This window comes from Mizuhopecten yessoensis, unplaced genomic scaffold, assembly GCF_002113885.1.
Source record: "Mizuhopecten yessoensis strain PY_sf001 unplaced genomic scaffold, ASM211388v2 scaffold3819, whole genome shotgun sequence".
Classification (NCBI taxonomy): domain Eukaryota; kingdom Metazoa; phylum Mollusca; class Bivalvia; order Pectinida; family Pectinidae; genus Mizuhopecten; species Mizuhopecten yessoensis.
In genome coordinates, this window is record NW_018405235.1 from 719,773 (window position 1) to 746,555 (window position 26,783).

At 35.7% G+C, this 26,783-nt stretch overlaps 1 protein-coding gene across 1 annotated transcript; it reads right to left on the reverse strand.

Moving 5' to 3' along the window:
• Window positions 1–1,045: 1,045 nt before the first annotated feature.
• On the reverse strand, window positions 1,046–25,263 carry LOC110448055 (thrombospondin-1-like). Its single transcript, XM_021494087.1, has 5 exons — window positions 24,855–25,263; window positions 3,736–3,930; window positions 2,952–3,122; window positions 1,638–1,799; window positions 1,046–1,358 (listed from the first exon to the last, which is right to left on the reverse strand). Exons 1-5 carry the CDS (start codon window positions 24,976–24,978, stop codon window positions 1,264–1,266), a joined length of 747 nt encoding a protein of 248 aa, XP_021349762.1. The 5' UTR covers window positions 24,979–25,263; the 3' UTR covers window positions 1,046–1,263.
• Window positions 25,264–26,783: the final 1,520 nt, after the last annotated feature.

Consider the following 26,783-nt stretch of genomic DNA (forward strand, 5'->3'; position numbering starts at 1 on the left):
CGGAGAACTGATAATATCCAGGTAGTCTGGTACATATCATACAACTCCGATAAGTTAGGAATCTGACACTGACCACGTTATCAACGCTGACATACTTCTAACGGCAGACATAACTGTTCAATGTTAACACACACACATGCACATATTTATATCATACAATACTTCTCACAAACCAGGCTATTCCTTATATTCATATATAACTATACACTTTCGAATGATTAGTAGTTCTCAGTTAAAAAATATTGTCTGGGGTCCAGTTTTGCAAAAGGTGGTTTGCTTAATCGATGATTGGAACGATTCTCGTTTTGTGTGTTTCTTTAAATACAACTTTTAACTGAGTGAGAACTTTTCAGATAGAAATATTTTAGAAGCATTAAATTACACACTAAGTAAGGAGTTATAACCTTGTATATTGACCAGATTTTAGAGGTTGCACAATGACGGTAAACGTGATTAAACTAATCGACTTTTGAACAACCGGGTCCTGATCTGTTTGTAATTTCTTTTATATTCGAGTTGTTTTCTCAAAAAATATTCATATCACCATAAAACGCCATTTTTATATGCAACATCATGTAAGTTAAGATTGTGGTTACATAGACAAACACGATTAGCTTTCTGTTCCATAACTCACTGAACTTAATCAGTTAATATCACCAATATTCGTCTCTGTTTTCACTTTTCTATTCACACCAAGTGTAAATGTATATTTCCCAATGTAGCTACACTCTACGTACCAGCTGAACGTAAAGGTGTGCTGAATTAAGGGCTTAAACACCACAGAAACAGTCCCATACACTACTAGTAGTGTCCACATCCTTCTGTGCACAAACTAACTTTGGTAATTTCATCATGGGGAAAGTTCTGTCTCATTCTTAAAAAAGTACTCCAAGAAGTAAAACACACAGTTAAGAGACAATGATAAAATGTTTTATACCAATTATCTGATTTGGATGTTGTATTTTGAAAACAAAACAATCAAGATACAACGTCTTTAAACAAATGCATATATGTCATATATATACAACAGTATCTCCCTCGTCTCACCATTAAAACGTAGCATCCACTGCATAACATGCTACTTCGTTGGTTTGAGCTCGGAGAGGCACCGTCAATCACATCCATTAATCCCATCCGCCAGTATGTACTGTCTATATTACGGTTTAATGTGAGTTAAGGACCGTGATAACACCACAGGCTGCATACCACTTTTTAATTAAAGGGACATATCTTCCTCAAATAGTTTATTCTTGTATCGTTCTGTCATGTAGGTTGAGAAATCACAACGAAGACCATAGCAAGTGAGAATGTCAGAAGTTGAGCATTGCCCATCAGAACGTCGCCTGATGATTGAACTCCTGGAAAAGAGAAGGCTATACTATAATATGTTTCTTTAATGTATCCCAATGTCACTGAAATTTCAAAACATGCCTGTGTACGGATGACATATATATCATATATAGCACGCCGATGAACATAAACCTGCTAAACATTAAGGTTTGTGAAATTCACGTTCATTTAATTGTAATATCTAACGATACTACGTTTGTGATATCGCCAAAGGTTATTTCTTGCAAATCTGAGAGTGAGTAGAATGTTACCAATACAAACATATATTTTTAATGTTTGTCACTGACCGTTCCATCTAAAGACATAACTGAAGCACTTCCGTTCGTCTGACCCGTCGTGACATTGTAGGATACCGTCACAACGCTGGCCTCCAGGCACACAGTGACGTCGGCTGTCGCAGATAAATGACGTGTGGTCACATGAAGCCATTGTAAAATTGGCGGGAATGACTGTAAAAGAAGGCAGACTACTACGTAGATTTCTACAAGAAATAAACTTGTAATTGTATTGAAACATTCCAATATCCATTAGGGAAGCAGGTTTCCAAGTTCATGAGATTTAAAATGCTGAAATATACAGCTTTTGAAAAAACCCACTAAATTTTTATCTTTTGTGTCCTCCAACACCAAAATGAATATCCTGTTAAAACATAAAATAGCAGTTCTAGAATTCTAGAACAATCAGAAATAATGCTTTTGTCACAGGTCGGCTATCAATACACTTAACATACAACACAGAGCTGTACATTCAAAGCTAAAATCGTAAGTATCAAGAAAGGGTAAGTCAAATCTGGCATTGTAATTAAATAAGAATCTCTGCTTAGTGTATTGAAACTTGGTATGTGCGTGTAAACTAATCTCGTGTTTCTTCTGTTCCTAAAAGGATGAATCTGGCTATGATAAAATATTGTGACTTTAAAACATAAAGTTAGATTAAATACATATAATCATCATTCTAAAAATTGTAATATATTTTATAGAACGCATAAATTTGGTTAAAATAGGTATAATCAATATTGATACAAAAATATTTAGATATAATCTAGCGCCATTTTGATGAAGTATGTTATGAGTTATGAGTGACACATACAGTTAATCCCATTGACTTTGTAAGACATTTTGCAACATCGCATATTAATTCTCAAACAGACGCACATGAAAACGGGTTTTATATATATATATATATATATATATTTAATTTTCCTTCCAACTCTTACACTCGACCTAAAGAGCAATAATTGAAAAATACGAAATTGAGTTTCTCGTCTATGAGTTATAATCACGACAAGGTTTATTTCTACAACCGACTATCTCCATAGTTTGTTAAAGCTACCTGTTCGTACCAGTGTACCACAAGACTGTATCGCTGTTGTTGTCAAGAATGGTTTTAACACTTGGATACCTATACTATGATGTTTCATACTTGCAACATTGATGTTGTAAATTATTTTAGTTGCATCATTATTTCTAATGAATATATTATACTACACTTTATGAATATCTTTATGTAAAACTTATTATAACATGCTTATGTATATTGCTCCAATTACTGCAAATCGATAAAATAAATATCGAAATAAGGGCACTATAATAATACTCTACCTGGACATTTCTGCATTCCGCACTCTTTTCCTTCCCATTTTGCACCATAACACTTATTCCCGCCGAATTTGGGTCCAGGTTCGTTACAATGTCTCTCCCTCCTCTGTACCCCACCGTTACACATGACTGGACACACCGTCCACTCCTGCCATATGCTCCAACGACCGTGGACTGATCACGTGACAAAACAAGTGAATGATGTACTTATAATTTTGTTTTGATTAATGTGTGTGTTAAGATACATTTTTTTCAATTATCACAAGCATTATATGTCAAACAGATTTTTGTTGTATTTTAATTCATTCTTGCCAACTGTATCTATGACTTAATGTCTTATTGTAAAGGTACAATCACATGTGTGTACGTTACGTTCGTCGGTCACTCTGACACCGTTATCAATAATCTGTAAATGATAATATCCGCAAAACTTCTACAAAAATGTCAGTGTACATAATTTCGTTGACGTTATATAGAATATATGGGATTATAATATTTACTCCGATTAGGTTGAACAATGACAATGGATCGAGTGAACTATTTCTAAAGTGCCTACTGTAACGTTGAGAGTAATTATTTTGATGGTGTTGTTTCTGATCACAGCTATGAAAGAGTTTTAACTGATACATAGGCATTGCTTCACACAGCTAACGATTATTGTATTTGATATGTGTTTGTATTGACTGTCTTCTTACATTACAGCTTGTCTCTTAACATATCAATACTATTCTATTATTTCCTTACACAGTAACGAATTGCTAACGCAATAGTTTCTCGATAACCATACCTGGGCACTCGACAGCTGACCAGCACTCTATGATGTCATAGAAGGGGAATTTGTCCTTTTTGTCCGGCTGACGCCATTCCTTGTGCCGACTGGACGTACCGTAACCGCAGGTCACTGAACATTTTGACCAGGCTGACCACTCCCCCCAGCTCCCTAGTGACCTATGACCCTTGGCCTCTCCCACTGTAAGCGACACTGGAAAACAGAAGGGACAGTTTTATAGTGGGAGCAAAACCCCAAAAACTTTAAAATCACTCTACTGAAATCAGCGTTAAACGTTAAAAAACGAATATCAAGAGGTGATTGAACAAATGCTGTTACTTTTTTCTGATTACGATAATTGCTGCAATGTTTTCGATCATTAAAGTGTTATTTTACACAGAATCAATTCGACGGCAACAAGCTTGAACATCATTAAAAGAACAAATGTTCATTAGACATTAAAAGCGTACTTTTAGGAAACTCCTCAAATAAATGATGAATAAGGAAATGAATTAATTTTAAGAATACAACAAAAGTGAGATGGGAGTACTATGTCCTTTTACATGCACAGTGTCCTGTGTTGATACTGAAAATAAACTGAGCTTAATGGGAGGTAGTATATACTTGACAAATGGGATATACCAAAAGTTAAAACCAAATCTGCATACGATAACATTTTACTTTTTAACTTGATAATCGTCATTAGAAACAAAACATATGACTGCTGCGATATGTTTGGCAATGTTTAGGTCCGTTTCACTTTTAAATGAGGTCTAAGAAACACATTATGTTTTGCAATGTCTCTGATACAAGAAATTTCCATACCTTGTCTGGATCAAAATCCTTCCAATTAGGTTTTCAAAAATGTTCGTCGTATGTGCACTTTTAATTCACATAACACACTGTCTTCAACTAAACTTAAATTTGTAAACTAAAACCAAAAATATTTTACAGGTTAATGGAAATATTTTTGAATATTCTATTACAATGAATTTTGTGCCTCTATATTTAATTATCCCCTGCATTTTGCTTACTTTGATTATCTCAATAATAAACAAGTCAGTGAGTGCATGAAAGGTTACACTGTGTTTCAAGAAGGCTTATGTTCAATCTCTGTTAAAAAAAGCCAGGGTTGAACAAGACTTTAAGGCCTACCGTCTGGTATCAATTTTGTCGTTCTTATCTAATGAAATAAGCAAAATGTGTCCAAACATCTTAAGTTGTGTTTCCATGACAACCCGCCATTGAACGTTCACACAAAACACTTTGCCGAGACAGTAATCCTATATGTACACAATGACATCATTGTAACTTTGACAACTAGTGCTGTTCCAGTTCTATTTGAATTGTCCGCCGTCTTGTTAATTAATTTACCACAGCATACTTTTTAAAAGTATATATACTACAGTGTATGCTTTGTCAAGTCTTATTTAAGTTACAGATGTCTTGTGTATTGTCAAAGGGATCAGCATGCTTAACGGAAAGAAATCTTCAGTTTTGGAGATTCTCTGGGTTAGGTGCTAGCTCTAAACCAGATGAGATATGCCAAAGTTTTTTCAGGATGTCCCATTGATAAGGAATAGGTGTATAATGTGATATTTCTATAGACATGAAGGAGCAGGTTAACGCAATTACAGAGTAGTCTAATTCACAAATCCTAAACTTATGAATGTATTCTCCAATTCATCACCGTTGTACAACAATAACTGGAAACCTGTCATCTAGATCGTGCCAATGAATTCTTGTTTCATATCTCTGATATAATAACTGGTCATTTCTAGTGACGTTAGTACTAAAGTATCTCCATTGTTAATCTTAAACAATAGAAACTACAGTGCAGGTGCTGATGTTTATGTACAAGGAACTAAGTGGAAGAATGTTTAATTATAAAAAGGAGAGCATAATTGGAAAAGGGTAATATTGCTCTGTTTCTGAATCCTCTTTACGTTGGCACTAAACAATATTCTCCACACACCGACAATGACCCTTCATCAGTTGCTTTCAGGTCCGTATTGCGTCACCATCTGTCTAGGGAGTGGGCGTACTTTTGTGTTGCAATTCATATAATGAAGATGCAATATACTGAAAGCGACATGTCCAATACATGTCAGGTTCACGTATCACGCCGAGACTCAATCAAGTCGGATTGGAATAGTTTTCAGCGTGCATGTTATCAGCCATAATACGTGGATGTCGTTTTCAATGCATATTTCGTAAACCAATTTTTAATCAAATTCCGTCAAATCGTACAAAAAGACAATGTGCCTTTCTATATGTAGCCCGTATTGATTGATTAACCAGTGTGTCCGCCAATGCAGTGGCTGCATGAGTACACGTATACAAAGTGTGTTTGTTATGTGATGCTAAGATAATCAAAAGTAAACACATAGCAATGCCAATACACTATATTGCACTTGGTGCTCGAGTTGCAGTTTAGGATAGTACCGATATCGTTGCTGATGTGTGTAATACTTACAATTTACCTATTGTATGTTTTTGTTAAAGGATTGAATTTCAACACTAACACAACAAATAGAAGACATGGCAAGCTCACGCAAGGAAAAATGAAAGAATTTATGAATCTTTTCTTTTTCTCATTAAATGTATTTCGAAATACTTAGCATGTCAGCTATTCAGGGGTTTAGGACTATATATATTTAATTTATCAAAGGGGCTCTTGGATATATATTTCAAATTATCAATGGAGCCTCGGAATATATAATTCGAAACATAGATGGGACCTGCAATATAATCCTGATATCTTCAGTTTCATGGACGGCGATGCTGGAAAAGAATTTGAATTATCAAGGACATGGCGACCTGTTCTTTAAAACACTATAGTCAGGCACTGAATCGAAATGCATTGTATAAGAAAAGTACAAAACGAATTATTCCAAATGATTTCTCTTCGATGTCATTCCTCATTACTGTATAGCTACATTGATAAACAGCCACGTTTTAATATGTTAAACATATGCAGTTAATTATTACTCACTCGGTTAAAGATAAAACAGTTACTTGTCAATTACTCGGTTAAAGATAAAACAGTTACTTGTCAATTACTCGGTTAGAGGTAAAACATCTGCAGTTACTTGTCAATTACTCGGTTAGAGGTTAAACATCTGCAGTTTCTTGTCAATTACTCGGTTAGAGGTAAAACATATGCAGTTACTTGTCAATTACTCGGTTGGAGATTAAACATCTGCAGTTACTTGTCAATTATTCGGTTAGAGAATAAACATCTGCAGTTACTTGTCAATTATTCGGTTAGAGGTAAAACATCTGCATTTTCTTGTCAATTACTCGGTTAGAGGTAAAACATGCAGTTATTTGTGAATTACTCGGTTAGAGGTAAAACATCTGCAGTTACTTGTCAATTACTCGGTAAGAGATTAAACATCTGCAGTTACTTGTCAATTACTCGGTTAGAGGTTAAACATCTGCAGTTTCTTGTCAATTACTCGGTTAGAGGTAAAACATATGCAGTTACTTGTGAATTACTCGGTTAGAGGTAAAACATATGCAGTTACTTGTCAATTACTCGGTTAGAGGTAAAACATCTGCAGTTACTTGTCAATTACTCGGTTGGAGATTAAACATCTGCGGTTACTTGTCAATTACTCGGTTAAAGATAAAACATCTGCAGTTTCTTGTCAATTACTCGGTTAGAGGTAAAACAGTAACTTGTCAATTACTCGGTTAGAGGTAAAACATCTGCAGTTACTTGTCAATTACTCGGTTAGAGGTTAAACATCTGCAGTTACTTGTCAATTACTCGGTTAAAGATAAAACATCTGCAGTTACTTGTCAATTACTCAGTTAGAGATTAAAGATCTGTAGTTACTTGTCAATTACTCGGTTAGAGGTAAAACATCTGCAGTTACTTGTCAATTACTCTGTTAGAGGTAAAACATATGTAGGAACTACTTGTTGCTGACTCGGATAGGGATGCAACATCCATGGATGTTTACTGCTGGCACTTATATACTTATGTTAGAATTAATTATTTTTTAGTCGGGGTTTTTGTCTGCGAACTAGAAAGCGCTTAATTAAGACGGAATAAATTATTGAACGCGTTTAAATCATATGATGAACTGTTAAATAAAATAAAGTATCACAACATGGCATTCCAAAGCAAGAATTTATCTTTCTTTTGTGGATCGTTCTCCGATATGATTTCATTAAAGGCATGTGAACATTTTCTGTATAATATAATGAACGCGAGCAGTACCATCATATTGGCTTAAAATCAACACAATAATAACACGCATATTGCCGTGTGTTGTTACCATTCAATTCCACGATAGAGCATCGTATGTTTTACTATCAATTTTCTTAATATTGAATCTGCGTCTGCAACAAACATGTTTATACTTTAATCCATTAATAAGTGGTCTCTTAGGTAATTACACTAAATAAGCCTACAGACCTGTTGATTATAATTTCCTGGAGGCTCCTAGTATTTGATCTTAATTCGTCTGTTATCCTCACAACAAAGAAAACTTTTCTCGGCTATAGAACTTTCCACTGCCAGGGGAAAGTCTGTTCTGCCAATAATCAAATAAACTAGTGTAATTTGACGCATGGAAATACACATGAATAAAATTCCTTGCCTCGCCATCAGTCACTTAGTTTTGTGGCTTTTCATGCTGTGTACATAATAGGTTCTATGGGAAATTATAAGCATAGCTTAATTCTATGTATGTCTCATTTTGATATTTACAATATTCGTTCAACTGAACACTGCTTACTAGTCGGCTGAAGGTTTTTACCAAACATTCTCCTTAGGGTGACAGTCAGCACTTCTCTCGCGCTGTATTATCCTGGCCTTGGAAATATAAAACTCAAATAATATTCTTAAATTTTACACTTCATCCTTAATGTTATAATGATCAATTTAATGCAGATCATCAACTGTTTCTGGTCTTTAGGTGATTTCTAAATAATCATGACTCTTCCTTTACGCTTTGATATCAAAGATATCATATTTTGAGCCGTAATTACATTAAAAATGCAGTAAACCATGTGTTTCCTACGCAAATCTCAATGTTTTTGCACACTTTTAATATTAAGGTATACTATGAATCAATGACATTTGATATTTTCACCATAATTAAAACTAATATGATCCGCTTATATTAACAAACATACACACAATTCTGCAGACTTTTACATCAATTCAAATTGAACATGCTACCCAGTAGTCGGTAACCGTACACATCTGTATACAACTAGAAAATGTGATAGAGTCTTAATGTTTCGATTGGGTCTTATTTGAGTAAAAACTATTGGCAATGTCTCAAAATGAACGGTATATTTCCTACTCATACTGTTGTTCTTAGGAATTCAACTAATTTCAAAAATATACATGATAAAACAATCGCGTTGCTTTGCAAGTAATGCAAAATGTAATCGAGTTACCGAGTCGATAGAAAATATTATGATCCACCCATCAACGCTCAAAATAACGTGGTACCCATTTGAGTATTATCATTTGAGACAGCAACACACCAGAGAAATACGTGAATTAAAACATTTGTGACAGCAACACACCAGAGAAATACGTGAAGTAAAACATTTGAGACAGCAGCACACCAGAGAAATACGTGAATTAAAACATTTGAGACAGCAACACACCAGAGAAATACGTGAAGTAAAACATTTGAGACAGCTGCACACCAGAGAAATACGTGAATTAAAACATTTGTGGCAGCAACACACCAGAGAAATACGTGAAGTAAAACATTTGAGACAGCAGCACACCAGAGAAATACGGGAATTAAAACATTTGAGACAGCAACACACCAGAGAAATACGTGAATTAAAACATTGTATATGTACCCATCTTGATTCCAGATTGTGCGAGGGATAATGTCGTCAGCATTATGCGTAGACAATTTATTTAATCAACGACATGACGACTTCGTAATTATCACCGAACACAAGAACGAGCTCTATCATTTTTTGACTCTATTGATCATAAGTATTTCGCTCTCCCTTTTGCGAAGGCGGGCATTTTTCGTACTACGCACGGATCAGGAGGCGTAGCTATACTAGTGAAACGACGGTGGGTACTCTACGTACAAGTTATAGAACACATTGATTGCGACAGAATAGTAGGACTTGTGTTCACGAAAGGAGGCGGAGCACAAACGTATATATTAGCTGTGTATATGCCTAGCGACAACGACGTCAAACAATACGCAGAAGTTCTAGAAAAGCTGACGGATCTTAACTGCTATTATTCGTCTATAGGAGAAGTTATCTTAGCGGGTGACTTTATTGCGCGCATAAACGAGATCCCACTGAGCTACATAAGTAAAATGAAATCGGACACACTTAAGACATTTGTTGACTTAAATTCATTACGCGCAGCAAATTTCGATCACGACGCATATGGTTATAGCTACACATTTAAAAAATGCAAGACGACACTTGACTATATTTTCGCAAATAAGGAATCACCAAGTATGCATGACTTCACAGTATTCTCAACAGCAGATAGCGACATATCGTCTAATCATTTACCTATCGCATGTGGTTTATCAATTCCAATGTATGAGAACGACGACAGCGATACAGAACAGCATAATCATCCCAACATATCCTGGCAAAACACAGATATATACCATATAATAGCCTACCAACTAAGACTACATCACAAACTGTCGGAAATGGAAATGATGGAAATAAACACTAATTATGACATTGAAGCGTTCACAGAAATATTGACTCTGTCTATAGTCCTATAGCAGAAGAAATTCAATTCTAAAATAAAACCTGACTTTACTATAGATGCCAGGAATGCCCATAAACTTGCACGGAGCAAAAGGAAAGAGTGGATTTCTGCTGGAAAACCTAGAGGGCGAGAACATTCGACCTACAAACAATACAAAGAAGCGAAATCGTCATTCAGAACAATACATAACAACGCGATTAACGACTATATGGATAAATGCGATAGGGAACTAGAGAGAACCGCAGACTACGATGAGAGACAATTCTGGAGACTAATCGCAAAACTAAAGAATAAGAGGCCAAATGTATGTAATGAGTTAGAGTACGAAGGTATCACAGCGCGAGGCCCACGAGAAATTGCGGATATTTTTGCATCATATTTTGAAGATATATACAGCAACGCCGATACTAACAGCGACAGCATACCTAATTCAAAAAGCAGCATACAGGAACACCCTATATTTGGTTGCCCATTTACGTTCGAAGAAGTGGAATCAGCGATCCGAAAGTTGAACTTTAAGAAAGCACCTGGCATTAACGAGTTGTATAACGAACACATTCGTTACGGAGGTAGACAACTTATTTGTATGGTATAACGTCTCTTTAATGCGATTAAAATACAAGGATACGTGCCCAAAACATGGAAACTTGGAATCACAATCCCAATTTATAAAGGGAACAATAAATCACGTAAAAACCCGAACAGTTACAGACCAGTATCATTACTTCCCGTTATGTACAAGTTATTGGAAAAAGTGTTTTACGAAAGGATTAAAGTGTGGTGTGCCATACCGGAAACGCCCTTCCCAAACAAGCAACAGCAGGGTTTCCAAAGTGGACTCACCAGCATCACGACATCATTTACCCTACATGAAACGATCGCTGCAAATCTAGAACTCCACAGCAAAGTACATGACGCGTTTCTAGACACAAGGAAAGCGTTTGACACCGTCTGGCATGATGCTCTTTTAGGCAAATTAGAAATCATTGGAATAACAGGATCGCTAAAAGATGTCATCGAAGCATCGTACACTGATATCAAAACCTGTGCTCTTGTAAATTCAGTTCGCTCAAAATGGTACCATGTAAAGCGCGGGGTAAGGCAAGGCGGGATCCTCTCTGGATTTTTATACCTTGTTTACAACAACGAAGTACTAAAGCAGATAGAAGACTTGAAATGTGGTGCTACCGTGATAGACCTGCACAGCGGTAGTCCAACTCTAGCGGATGACATGTCTCTAATTGCTACAAGTCCGCGGACACTATCTAACATGCTAGAAGTAGCAGCCAATTATTCAAAATCCTGGCGATTCACCTTTAACAACAGCAAGTGTGCTATTCTAGTATTTGGAGAAAAGTAAACCACCAAAGAGACCTGGAATGTATGATAAACAATGAACATATAACTGTGCAAAGTGAATACATACATGTAGGGATACCAGTGAACAATAAATTAAAATCAGCAAACAAGGTTGAAAAAGGATACCGGAAAGGGGAAAACGCCATACATTCGTTAACAGGAATAAGAACAGATTTCACTAATTTGAACACTATGACATTGGCAAAACTATACAAAACTGTTGTTATTCCTACCGCTCTCTACGGATGCGAATTATGGTCCAATTTGACACTGACGTGAAACGTACAAATCAACTGCAGCACTACGCTACGAAACGCATCATAGAACTGAATAAAATGACCAGATCAGATATGGCTGAAAGCATGTTTGGTACGATAAGACATAGCCATAAGGAAGCTTAATTTCCACAGAGTTCTAATATGCCTACCGATACATACTCAAGCTAAGCAAATTTTCATCAGGAGACTATACACATTTGTATGTAAAGGAGAACTCTTCGAACATCGAGGTTTTATATCAGATATAACCAAAATATTACAACACTATCATATGGAACATCATTTATATTCATATTTAGAAACAGGTACATTTCCTTCCAAAGGAGCGTGGAAAATTTTAGTGAAAAGGGCTGTACGCTTAAAAGAAGACCGCGAACTTAAAAAGAGGATGGAGTCGGATATAGAATTTTCTCGCTTCCGGGAAATCCATGCTACATACAAACATCCATATATTTTACTAAGTATGGCCCAGTCTGCAAATGATCTCAGCGCAGTCAAACTTGTGACAGCCGTGGTCACATGTATACCACAGAGGACAACACGCATATGTGACAGGTGTGGACTGGAGTACCAAGATATGCTTAGCCACATTGTTACGTCATATACGTTGACCAAGTTACTAAAAGATACATATTGGTACTTAGTTGAAAATAAATGTCCACCTACTATGTTTGTGACATTATCAGGACTAGGCAACGAAAACAAAATTCGAATGTTCTTCGCTAAACCATACCACAAGGACTTCAACCTAACGGACACTGAAATAAAAGAGCTGCTGTATCTTGGATTGCACTTGGTAACTATGTGTGGTCATCTATACGTCACAGGGCACAACAACGAAAGTGACAATTAAGCAAATATATAAACATATGCCTAAACTGACGATATACAGTGGACACAATACCCGTATAAGAATTGCACATTCTTTCTTGCGATACATTAAGAATAAATACGAACAATGAGGTTTAATAAGGACAATCGCATGATTAGAAGAAGTACAACTTTAAATCCTTGAATGTATTTACATACATAATATTTTAACCATCACAAAATATAAATATAATTGTACAGTATTATACATTGATATATGCCAATTGATACATACGATGAAGTAAGTGTGTTAAACATGTATGTACATAGAACATATCAGTACTAAATGTACTGTATTACCCTTCCTTATTATTTGATTTCGATGTAAATGTATCTCAGTTTTGAGGTGATGAACGCAATTGCTCTAACTGTACACCCTGATCAGCGTTAATTCACTGGCCCATTTACACCCAAAACATAATTACGAGGAGGAACTGTATGTGCGAAATACTACAATGGAATTATCTAGTGTTTTTCCTGCAGTGGAAAGGGTAACCTTAATTTAAAGAATGCTAATGACTTATGGGATTAGTAACAAAAACATATTGATTCTGGATCACAGTAGTATTGAAATGTTTCCACTGACTTGTATGTAGGTAACATCTCGGTATACTGCCATCATTTGTCAAAGGAAAAATGGCGTTATAAAGGGGCTTTGGGATAAATGGAGGGAAACATAAAATAATTCCTTAGAAAATGAAAAATGGACCATGAAATAAATATTTCTGTTTCCAAAACAAATTTCCTTTTATATAAGTTTATATTTATATAAATTCTACTTAAAAAGTACATTAAATACTTTGGCAGTAAGCGATGTGGCCAACGAAGCGAGGGACATGATATCGATGTCTTACTGTTATCTGTATTCGCATATTTATTGAGTATAATTATAATTGCAACAGGTTGTCCTTGGAATAACAGATGCACTTTTGTGATGTTTAGTCCCCTGCTATATAACAATGGCACTTTGCTATGTGTTTGATGGTATAACAATCATTCTGTCGAAACCACTTACGGGTAATTACCACTGTGTACCTAACATCACCACGTGGCTTTGCTAGTCGAAGTGTGATCAATTGCCACCAAACCAGTCGTGACAGACAAATAACAGTACTTCCCGAGAACCCGTTGAACAAGGAAACAGTCATCTATGTTTTAGACAGACGAGTCTCGACATTTTAGCAGAAGTTGAGCATGACTGCCATGAGCAACGATTTTCTCCAGTAGGTGTTATTTCAGACACTTGTCGTCCTATTATCATTTAAGTTTGAAGTCTTGGCAAATTCGTATTTTCTAGCAAGACAACATGTAAGTTCAGATTATTTGACAAGACAAATTGTGTCTGATATTTCAATTGAAATCAATATTTTTCACAAAAATATATAAATCTTTTTGAGTATCTCCAATAACATAAAATCATGAAAATCAATCCATGTACTTCTTTGCACACTCTCAGCTAATTCAATTATAACATGCGACGTATCCTATACAAGTTACTTTTTAATATAATTTCAGTGTTCTTCCTTCCTTTTACTTGAGTTGAACTTCTCCTATCTGTCTGTGAACAAAACAAGTGAGTAGTGTACGGATACTGCTTCTGTCACCGCCGCTTTACAATTACATAAAACAAATGATAGTTTCCATATCATTCCCTATTGAAGTCTATTGTTTCAAATATTGTATAATTATTGACTTCCTAAGAAATCAATTTTTAATTGAAAATCAAATCACAAACACACGTATCAATAATATGATCACAATAAGTACAACTATCGGAATGAGATTCACCAGTTTGGTATTGAAAACTTACTATGCAAGCTTTCGAAAAGGTCTGTCCTTTGTCAAACGACGAGAGCAAATGATCGGTGTATCGACACCAAACTGTTGAAAACAACTCACTCAAGAAAACAGGTGTTTCCGAAAGATTGCACAATAATATTTTAATTACTGCTTTTGTTCAAAATAAGCTAGCATTCACGGTATTTGTAAGTTGTCATACCGTAAGAGTTGATGTCACTCGTCAAACGGAAGAAACATCTGACAAATGTTTGGGAATGCTGTATCTTCTATGTGTAAAGACAAGAATTGGAATTTCGACAATGAATAAAGACGTGTTTACTAAGCCTGAAAACATTGCTGAACCACGCACGCTCCTTGGAACGTCTTGATAAGTGCAACATTTGATGCACATGCTTACCCTCTCAGCGCTTATGGTCTCCTCCGCGGCTTTCTTTAGATGTCTAAACAGTTGCCACTTTTGCGATGTTATGTATTGACAATAGGGTATACATTTTGTATCGATTTTAAGCGAGGATATTGTTCTTTATAAAGATATTTTATTTTTCATCTTTTTTTCGCATCATTTATACGAAATCACAGTACATATGTATACCAACCAGATGCAAATGTTACAAAGCAGAACAATACAGCCAATGATAGAATACCTTGTTTGGAAATTGTGCGTCCTTGTCAATAAAATATATACATGTGTTTCAAGGAATGCAGCTTTTTATATCTATCAACCATACCTTTTGTAAAAATGAAATACCTATTTAGTTTTTAATATAATTTATATCAATGTGAAGGAAATGCTCGTGAATGCATTGTACAGTGGTCCTCATCATATTTATCAACTGCTTTTTATCATATTGATTACATCATTTCGTGTGCTATTTTCATTTTTGATGAAACTCTTACAAAATGTATATTTATACTTTACATGTTTGTTTTGATGTAATACGTTGCTTTCCACTTGTCGCTGCATTACTCTCACTATCATTCATCAAATCATCTTAGGCGATGCCCAAGCGGTTCTGTGTGACCAAAGCGATTTACCTAATTACTGCGGATAACATAAGTCAAATGGCATTATTAACGCTGGAAGACACAACATAGCTCCCTCGGGGATTACCCGTTGTCATGGGAGACCTGGTTAATCTCGATGCGAGATAATTGGGATAATCATGTAGCAGAGAACACTTCTATTGTACCAAATTACCGTTATCATCAAATATTTATTAAGTTCCGTGAATTCTGAGTACCTTTCACATCATTGTGTTGACATTTGTGTTAAGGTATTTAGTTCTAGACGAGACTTTGTCATGTTTATTGTTCTTACAATTGAAACTAACAACAAAACTTCATTTATTCATGATATTCTTGAATCAGTTCACCAACCTTAATTATGATACGTTCTGTTTTATAATAAGAGTGTTACTTTGTAATGTCATACTTACCATTCCAGATACATTGTAGGTACTATAAAAAAGCTGCCAAACAAAACTGAGCTACACTCTTCGCCATTATTCCGTAATAAATGCTGAGCAAAACTAACCAGTAATCTAGGCCAGGTATCATTTTTGTATCGTCAATGACAATGGAAGTTTACGTACATATGTCGTTTCTACTTCTAATGACAATCTTTATGATTCAGGGTGTAATAAGGTCACGTTAAGCCTACCCTGACTAAATCCATACATACCTTTATAAGGTTACGTTAAGCCTACCCTGAATAAATCCAGACCAGTGCTGTACGAAGCTTACCATGCATAACTATATAAGGTCACGTTTAGCCTACCCTGACTAAATCCAGACATGTGCTGTACGAAGCTTACCATACATAACTATATAAGGTCACGTTAAGCCTACCCTGAATAAATCCAGACCTATGCTGTACGAGGCTTACCATACATACCTATATAAGGTAACGTTAAGCCTACCCTGAATAAATCCAGACCTATGCTGTACGAAGCTTACCGTACATACCTATATAAGGTCACGTTAAGCCTACCATGATTAAATCCAGACCTATGATGTACGAAGCTTACCATACATACCTCTATAAGGTCACGTTAAGCCTACCCTGAATAAATCCAGACCTATGCTGTACGAAGCTTACCATACATACCTCTATAAGGTCACGTTAAGCCTACCCTGAATAAATCCAGACCTATGCTGTACGAAGCTTACCATACATACCTCTATAAGGTCACGTTAAGCCTACCCTGAATAAATCCAGACCTATGCTGTACGAAGCTTACCATACATACCTCTATAAGGTCACGTTAAGCCTACCCTGAATAAATCCAGACCTATGCTGTACGAAGCTTACCATACATACCTCTATAAGGTCACGTTAAGCCTACCCTGAATAAATCCAGACCTATGCTGTACGAAGCTTACCATACATACCTCTATAAGGTCACGTTAAGCCTACCCTGAATAAATCCAGACCTATGCTGTACGAAGCTTACCATACATACCTCTATAAGGTCACGTTAAGCCTACCCTGAATAAATCCAGACCTATGCTGTACGAAGCTTACCATACATACCTCTATAAGGTCACGTTAAGCCTACCCTGAATAAATCCAGACCTATGCTGTACGAAGCTTACCATACATACCTCTATAAGGTCACGTTTAGCCTACCCTGACTAAATCCAGACCTGTGCTGTACGAAGCTTACCATACATAACTATATAAGGTCACGTTAAGCCTACCCTGACTAAATCCAGACATGTGCTGTACGAAGCTTACCATACATACCTATATAAGGTCACGTTAAGCCTACCCTGAATAAATCCAGACCTATGCTGTACGAGGCTTACCATACATACCTATATAAGGTCACGTTAAGCCTACCCTGAATAAATCCAGACCTATGCTGTACGAAGCTTACCGTACATACCTATATAAGGTCACGTTAAGCCTACCATGATTAAATCCAGACCTATGATGTACGAAGCTTACCATACATACCTCTATAAGGTCACGTTAAGCCTACCCTGAATAAATCCAGACCTATGCTGTACGAAGCTTACCATACATACCTCTATAAGGTCACGTTTAGCCTACCCTGACTAAATCCAGACCTGTGCTGTACGAAGCTTACCATACATAACTATATAAGGTCACGTTAAGCCTACCCTGACTAAATCCAGACCAGTGCTGTACGAAGCTTACCATGCATAACTATATAAGGTCACGTTTAGCCTACCCTGACTAAATCCAGACATGTGCTGTACGAAGCTTACCATACATACCTATATAAGGTCACGTTAAGCCTACCCTGAATAAATCCAGACCTATGCTGTACGAGGCTTACCATACATACCTATATAAGGTAACGTTAAGCCTACCCTGAATAAATCCAGACCTATGCTGTACGAAGCTTACCGTACATACCTATATAAGGTCACGTTAAGCCTACCATGATTAAATCCAGACCTATGATGTACGAAGCTTACCATACATACCTCTATAAGGTCACGTTAAGCCTACCCTGAATAAATCCAGACCTATGCTGTACGAAGCTTACCATACATACCTCTATAAGGTCACGTTTAGCCTACCCTGACTTAATCCAGACCTATGCTGTACGAAGCTTACCATACATACCTCTATAAGGTTACGTTAACCTACCCTGACTAAATCCAGACCTGTGCTGTACGAAGTTTACCATACATACCCCTATAAGGTCACGTTAAGCCTACCCTGACTAAATCCAGACCTATGCTGTACGACAGCTTGCCATACATACCTATATAAGGTCACGTTAAGCCTACCCTGAATAAATCCAGACCAGTGCTGTACGAAGCTTACCATACATACCTCTATAAGGTCACGTTAAGCCTACCCTGACTAAATCCAGACCTATGCTGTACGAAGCTTACCATACATACCTATATAAGGTTACGTAAAGCCTACCCTGAATAAATCCAGACCAGTGCTGTACGAAGCTTACTATACATACCTCTATAAGGTCACGTAAAGCCTACCCTGACTAAATCCAGACCAGTGCTGTACGAAGCTTACCATACATACCTATATAAGGTCACGTAAAGCCTACCCTGACTAAATCCAGACCAATGCTGTACAAAGCTTGCCATACATACCTCTATAAGGTCACGTTAAGCCTACCCTGACTAAATCCAACCTATGCTGTATGAAGCTTACCATACATGCCTATAAAAGTATACCTTCTTTGTAGTTACATATAGAAGCTACGGACGCCCAACTATCGATTCTGATAGTCTCAAAAAATCTTATCGGCGCAAGGTGCACATCCAGGGCTGATAGGGCAACACCTATCATTATAGAAAGGTTTTCCTAACGCTTTCAAAAACAAAGGCCCCAGAGAATCTATGGAAAATGGTTCGAGATTGCGATCAGGAACTTCCCAGCCACACCAGAATATGTTGATAGAGGCTAGACTCTGGCCTGTTATTATACTAAAAATGTCAAAGGGGATACCTTACCCTGCTACTGCAAGGTTTCAAACATACTATACTTGTCAAGTATGAGGCTCAAACCTATACACTAACACATACGTATTGTTAACACCGAGGTTTTTTCAAATTGTATTTTCGTACATGCACAAAGTATCAGATATCCTTATAACCGCTGAGTCCCTTATTTTGACATGTTTTCTCTGTTTCAGCATCATGGTTGTTTTTCTTTTATGGAAGGAGAAAAAGTATTATTGAACAGGGAACGATTCCAATAACAATGCCATTTTTAGAATGTATGAAAACTGTAACCTCTTTATATCGTATAATCTGTTTGTGTTTACGTTTGATTCGAGAAAAAAATAAGATTAGATAAACAAAAAGTTCACAATGGCAAAACCGTAGACAGCGTGAACAAGTGACATTTCGGTTTCCATTGGGATATTGAAAAAAAGTGTTTTCAATGTGATACTTTTAATCACTGTCTGACTTAACCCGATCACAATCACAAGTACGGTAACATTGTATCACTTGTTGTGCTTTGTCCTGTCCGTTCAGTGCATTATCTTCTGAGGACGTAAAGAAAAAAGAAAAGCAATTGAAAAAAACTCCTGCTAAATCAATGCTCCGCCAGTCATTTACTCGCATACAACATACGGCGTTTCTTGACTTTTCCTTAAACATTCCGTCCATACATAATTTAAGGTAGGTTAGCCAGATAAACCTTTAAAAGTACAAACGTCGTTCGTGTTTTCGCGTGCATAGGATCAGTATACATCCTACATACGAACATATTCACTAATATTTTGGTTAGGGCCGAAGGTCAATAGGTCAAATGATTCTTTCTTGTTGTAAAAAAGTTCATTTGTATCGTGTGCAGGCTCTGTTAATTAAAATATGTTTATTGAGGACCAAGTTCATATTAGTTATATATAGTTATTATAGTTGTCACGTGTACTCTTTAAAACAAATGTTTGGCTATATTATGTATAGCAAATCATTGCTATGTCAAGCATACCAGGGAAGGACAGAAAAACAACCCATATCGACGATTCAGACGATCTTCATGAACATATCTGATTACAAGTAGATAATATATATTATTATAAATAAAATATTTAGCCACACCTGGTAATACTATGGACTGTTTTAATTCTATCTTACATGCTACGGACATATTAATAATACGGTAAAGTGGTTTTTGACCACATATAGGAAAAGTAATAATTTGTATTTCAATGAAGAACCTTCCCAGCCTGCAGTATGTCTATATGTAGCTGCTGTATAAGGGACTTTGACGAGTTATTGTATACGTTATGTGTAAAACTGTAATCTTTTTGACGTGTGTTGTACAGAGCGTTCGAAAGTTTATAACGCATGGTAAAATTGACAAATATATAAAAACCCATCTAGGATTGACGACTGGTGAAGGTGCCGGTTGTGTAGATTAGTTGTTAGTTTGATGATGTATACTATTGTATTAAACGAGAGTTTCTCGGATATCTCCGTGCGTTAGCGACAGTTTTATATCCTTGTTAAATGGACCAGTTCTTGTTAAACACGTAAACCGAAGTTTCTTTATCTTTTACCAGTTCACTGAAATTTTAACTGATCTTGTGCAAGTGTCCGTGTCATTTCTCTAACTTTATCTCTGCGGTTTTCTATTTTGTGTTTTTGTTTCTCTGCCGATCCTTGTTATCGTGAGGTATTCCTGCAGGATAGCATCCCACTAACCATAATGGAGCACTTATCTATTATTGGGACGAGAATCGATATCTTACATGCTTGTATATCATAAAAGTCGTCAAACAAAGGACTTGAAGAATCGGAAAATGTCCAAAGTTTACAACCACGTGTAATATCCTCTAGCTTACGTGTGAAGTTTAACGGAACCGAAAAAACATGTATTTAACTGACAGACTCAGTTTAGCCCGAGAACATGAAATGTATGAGAGAATTCAGTGCTGCATTAAACAGCACATGGACTGGAGACCAACTGTAATTTTTTCACTGGCATCACAGCAAAATACTAACATGTTTTATCGATACATTGTTTTGACATTTGACAGGGAAAAGTAGAACTATCGCATTAAGAAGAGATCATGAGCAAAGAACATTTTGTCTAAAATTGGAAAATGTTTTTGAAGAGAGCTTACCAAAGTATAAACCATACAAATTCAAAGTTTTATTGTATTATTTAAAGTATGACAACGGTACAACAGCCAAGTAGTTGTCTAAAGATAAAGCAATATTTCATAATCGATGCTTTGTTGAAAATGATATCAATGTTGTCTTCATTGTGTTTCAAATATATATAAGTCAATCAACACATGATTATGTAGATTAACACAATACAGCTACCAGTAGAGACGCTTATGTAACAGGATTAAAAGCAGGTGTTTTATTAAGGTCGAATTGTGATTCTGTTATACTCACGAAAACATAGCGTATGTACAGAACAAAAGACTTCTGTATCAGTAAATCAACACATGATGATAATAGGTGAACACAATTGTTCGTTTCAATGATAAATATTGTTGTACAAGTATATTAGTATTTGTTGTAACTATTTGTGAACTTTCTAATTCAAAACAGTGCTGTTAATAGTATCATATACACAATTCGTTGGTTTCTGATTTGTTTATCAACCAATACTTCGAATTCCCGTGTCAAAATAAATCAACAAGTTTTCATATCAAACCGAATTGTGTGTGCTATGTTCCGTTAAATCGAACGAAATACTTCAATCAAATCCACCGCGGTGTTACATTCAGTGTTATCAAAATAAAATCAAAATATAGAATTACATTGCCAATGTTTGTCTGGAGATTGTTTCTGTTACACAATCCTCGAACGGAAACGCCACACTGGTTATTACACTGTCAGCTAAATCAACGACCTGTTAGCTTCAATGTTTAATGTTATTTTCGTCACCACCACCTTAAGATAGCTACAATATAACCTTACTTTTGCCGACACCAAACCTGATGGTACCTTGTAATATCTGATAGTATTGCTACCCTGTCTTCAGGTTTCCTACTATCCTGATCTGTGAGTTTTTATTTTATCTTTTACCTTTCTGCGGTACATGTTCTGTTTTACTCTAGAAAGATGTGTTTAGTTCAGAAGTGTGTGTCACCTCTCTAGACGATCCCTTTGCATCCCTATAAATGGAGATTTTGTTCAAGATTTCATGTCATTGAAAACGCTTTAATTCAAACTTGTTTTGAGTTGTCCATGATTTGCGTTACTGAGTCTGGCGGTCCTCGAGAGTTGATATAATATTGATATATTCTACTTTACTACGACATGTTTTTTGTTGTTTTTTTAAAATAAATAATAAAGTCATATATTTGGGTTTACATGCAACACGAATTTAACAATAAATTATCCGTTGTCGCAAAAAGTTGAAAATGTAACGGTAGAAAGGTTTTACTGTCCCCTTCCCTTCTCCGCTGTATTCTACCTAAGATTCAGAATAATTTAGTCATGTTTTCTTCAATCTTCAGACATTTTGTACCACTTATGATCCCTATAAAGATGACATGGTCATATGGTGCAGTACAGTTTGCACTTTGTTTGGCTTTCTCCATCGAAGAACTAACTTATAAAAAATATTATTTATTTTCTCCTACCTCCTCTTTCGTTCAGGTGGTGTCTCTCTTAGCACCTCTGCTTATCCCATAATCATAATTATGAGACCGGGTGATGTGCCATTTACCAATATCAAGGTTGTGACATATCATTGTGAACGTTTTAAAATAGCTCTACAGTAACCATGGAAACCGTCGTCTTGTGCCAGCATGTGTGTCCAACACAAATAGTACCATATCTAAACTTGTTTATTTTTTTTATGAATGGAACATGTAGTTTTATTTGTTTGATTCACTATTGACGTAATCTAAACTGATATTATAGCGAAAATATATCGACCTAGAAAACAGTATATACCACATACGAGAAATAGCGAGGTTATCCAACAAAAGACATTTATCCAATCAAAAACTTGTTGCTCATTCGATTAAAAAATAAATAAAGATTAATGTCTTTCTATAATATTGCGAGACATTGAAGCATCGCCAGTTACACATCGCGAAACTTAGACTAAATAATTGAGCGCCATTAGCTGAAAATACAAATCTATCAAGGAAGAGACAGTTTGGTGTCATTCAATTAATTTCCTTCTGGCATGTACAAAAAACAAATAACTTCCATCAATTGTGTTTGTGTACAGTAATTTAAATTTAAATGCATTTTAAGATAATTTCTGTTACACTGGAAATCGTCAATATAAGTTAATTTCATTAGGGTTTGCATTACACCAGTTTGTCTGTCGACTCATAGATGTTTATACGCGTTATCAATACAGTTATAGCTGGGTCTAGTAAAACCTGCTAGGATCCATGTCTAATCAATTGCCGGTTCAACCTTCAGTTTCAGTTGTTACAATATCCACAATATAATTGGTGTGTCTGGACTTTATACATAACAACAAATCATACTGAAATAATTACGTTTTACGCTCGATCCATGTTAGACTGTGATCACCACATCTAGTTAATATTGGCTATACATGAAAACTAGTGTAGCGTATGCAATGATCTTACATACAAGTGTGTTTAAACCGTTGTATATCATCAGGAAATATGCTGCAAATAAGGTATCAGAACAATGTTCGCACAAAGGAGTTATATGAATGTTTATATTATTGGGTTTTTTTTGTTCGATATATATAGGTATAAATACATTAAAAGCATCAACGTAATATTTTAAAAAAAATCCGTTAAAGTCTTTAATGAAAGGTATGTGGTTTATTCCAAAGGAAAGGTATTAAGCCGATCAAATAATAGATTCGTTTGTATCACGTTTATTATCCGTGTAAGAAGGTTAGCGTGCCTTTCTGTGTGTGTACTTAAGGAATTGCATTGTACAGTTGTATTAACCAGTCCAGTTGGACGAAGAATCCACTGTATCACCACTATTATCGTTTTCGATCAAAAAAGCCATTTTTGTCCATTTTCAAGAAAACAAGCATAATTTATAGTGTATATTGTACATATTCTAATTTAAATCATTGTTTGATTGAAATCCAAACATTTAAAGCCCAGTATTAGACTCCATGTACTTTTATATTCGTGTTGATTTGTCAAAAAGAATGAACGTCAATTAGTAGAATACGGTCGCTCTTTTTCCCCTTTTTAGAGCTAAATAGTTTCTTGTAATGAGAAAATTAATTATTCATGTTCTGAAGCGGTCAACAGTAGAACAAGAAAAGAGCTGTCAGCTTAATGTACCACGGTAATTTATGTAAAATGACAACTTGGATTAATGAGGGTTTTTGCCTTTTTCTTGATGGTCGAAAAAGGCCGAAATGTATAAAAACAACATGCTAATACTGTAATATATGATGGTGACATCGATTTTAACATTTTCCTAAATGCTTATCTTAATAAAAGAAAAAGATTAATTCCAAAACGGAAACAGAATACGAAGAGAGCTATCAGCAGGCACGTACAGTACCATGTTATCGTATGTTAACTAAAACTGCCTACAGTGTACATTTTAACTTTTTCCTGTTAATGTCGAATGTCACACTTGATAACAAAGCAAGCAAATATTATATGATAATGGCATCATATTTCAACAGTTAAAAAAATACTTACCTTGATAAAGGAAACAAATTATTTCCAAAATGATAAAAGAATTCATTGTTTGAAGCACATGTCCATAACATCCCTTAGTCTGGTAAAACTGTCTGACGTTGTGTTTTGTTGTTTTGGGTATCATTTATCGCTGAGTAATCCATAGTCCGTCTTCACTCTCTCTTTCCCTATGTTAAATCAGCCTGGGACGACATATCGCTACCTAGGAGTTTCCGATACGATCGTCATACTAAGTCACTTGACTGCATAGTCTCCTCTGTCCCCATTTAAAGGTATTTTTCCGTGGTGTCTGGAGTGCGTTCGATACGATCGCTCCAAGTAGCGAACCTCTCCGAGCCAGATGTCTCGAGTTAAATACACGGTACAAAAGATCTTTAACCCAGTCAATCAGTCAATAGAATCAGGGGATATCGAATGTCTGGCTATTGTTCCGAAATGAAAATACATCGGCCCGTTCCACCCTGCAATGTGATATTTTGAAACATTTCATGATAATAACGTATCCCTGGATCATCTGATAAAGTTATTGAGGAATGTATTGCAGAGAAGTACACATATTCAAACATATACCTTAATCATGAAGGATTAAATATTTTTCATGTAATGAATACACAAGATTGGTTTACCTGATAGCCAGTGGACAGATGGCTGTGTGGTGGTAATATGATACCATATAGACAAAACATGTCGATGTCAAATATGTAAATTACAACGATACAATGTAAAGACTGACCATGAAAAAACTGGTACACAAACATGTGATTGCACTTTTTGATACAGTATTCAAAACAAATGAAGTGCATATGGACTGATATGGGTTACAACACGTTGATACACTTATAGACTTACCACTGAATTTACAATACATAAAACAATGTATAGACTTGACCATGCAAAGACTGGACAGATTTTCTGCCATTGTTGATAGATTAGGGTTGAGTGAAGAATAGTTCGTTGCTTCGTCTTCCTCGTATACGAAGCTCTAAACAGTAAGCTCGCTAGACAATCCTAAAGAAATGGGCGATTAATATATCTTTTAACGGGAAAATAATCAAATCTTGTCTTCCGTGGGGAATAATGTCTCGTTGGGAGAATAACCTCCAATAACATCGGTAGCTGACGGGCAGTATTTACACTAACCGTTAATGTCGAAGGTCTACAAATATAATAAGGTTATAGTCATAATAACCTTTAAAACCCGCCTATAACACCGCCTGTTTATAACATCATGTGAAATGGTGTTCTATTAATTACAGCCTGTGTCGACAGACCACCCTTCTAATAAGACTGATTTTACTTTTTGCTTTGTGCTTTATAGACATTTTTTTCTCTCAATTTCAATCAATTCAATTCAATTCAATTTATTACCAAATGCACATTGCATATGGGCGTACAGAAATATACATACAGATAATTACTTTTCAAATATCTTGTACAATGTCGGAGAACATATGCAATAGATTCAATTCCCTACATAATAATTACAAATTCAAAAAATAGTCATAAGTTGGGGAAAACTTTTAAGATTTCCTAAGGTAACTTAGCGGACTCTTATGAAGCATAATTTAGTTGTTTATGAAATAATACAAATAAAGACTAATCTAACCAAATTTCTAGGAAATAACAAAACTTCAAAGTCAATCATACAACCTCAATATGAAGGTAGAACGATTACTATATATTATATAATGAAATGAGAATATACTCATTGTGAAGTAAAAGACATAGATCTCAATCGCATTATACAGTAACAAAACGTTTATAGCAAGACTTTGATACAGCTTATATTTCATAATATATGACTTCTCTTAACAGTTGCTTGAATCAAATACTTACTTAAATTTCTAATAAGTTTATTTTTTTTGCTAGCCAGTAGCTCTATTAATTTAAACACAGAAGGACGAATACGATAGTATGGCTTGATATACG

Bases quoted from the DNA above. Each gene is read 5' to 3' on its own strand.
- LOC110448055 (XM_021494087.1), bottom strand. From the start codon at position 24,978: ATGATACCCAAAACAACAAAACACAACGTCAGACAGTTTTACCAGACT. The intron at 3,931-24,854 runs GTAAGTATTTTT...TCTGTTTTCCAG, and splicing joins AATTTGTTTCCTTTATCAAG to TGTCGCTTACAGTGGGAGAG. The intron at 3,123-3,735 runs GTATGGTTATCG...TCACGTGATCAG, and splicing joins GTCAGCTGTCGAGTGCCCAG to TCCACGGTCGTTGGAGCATA.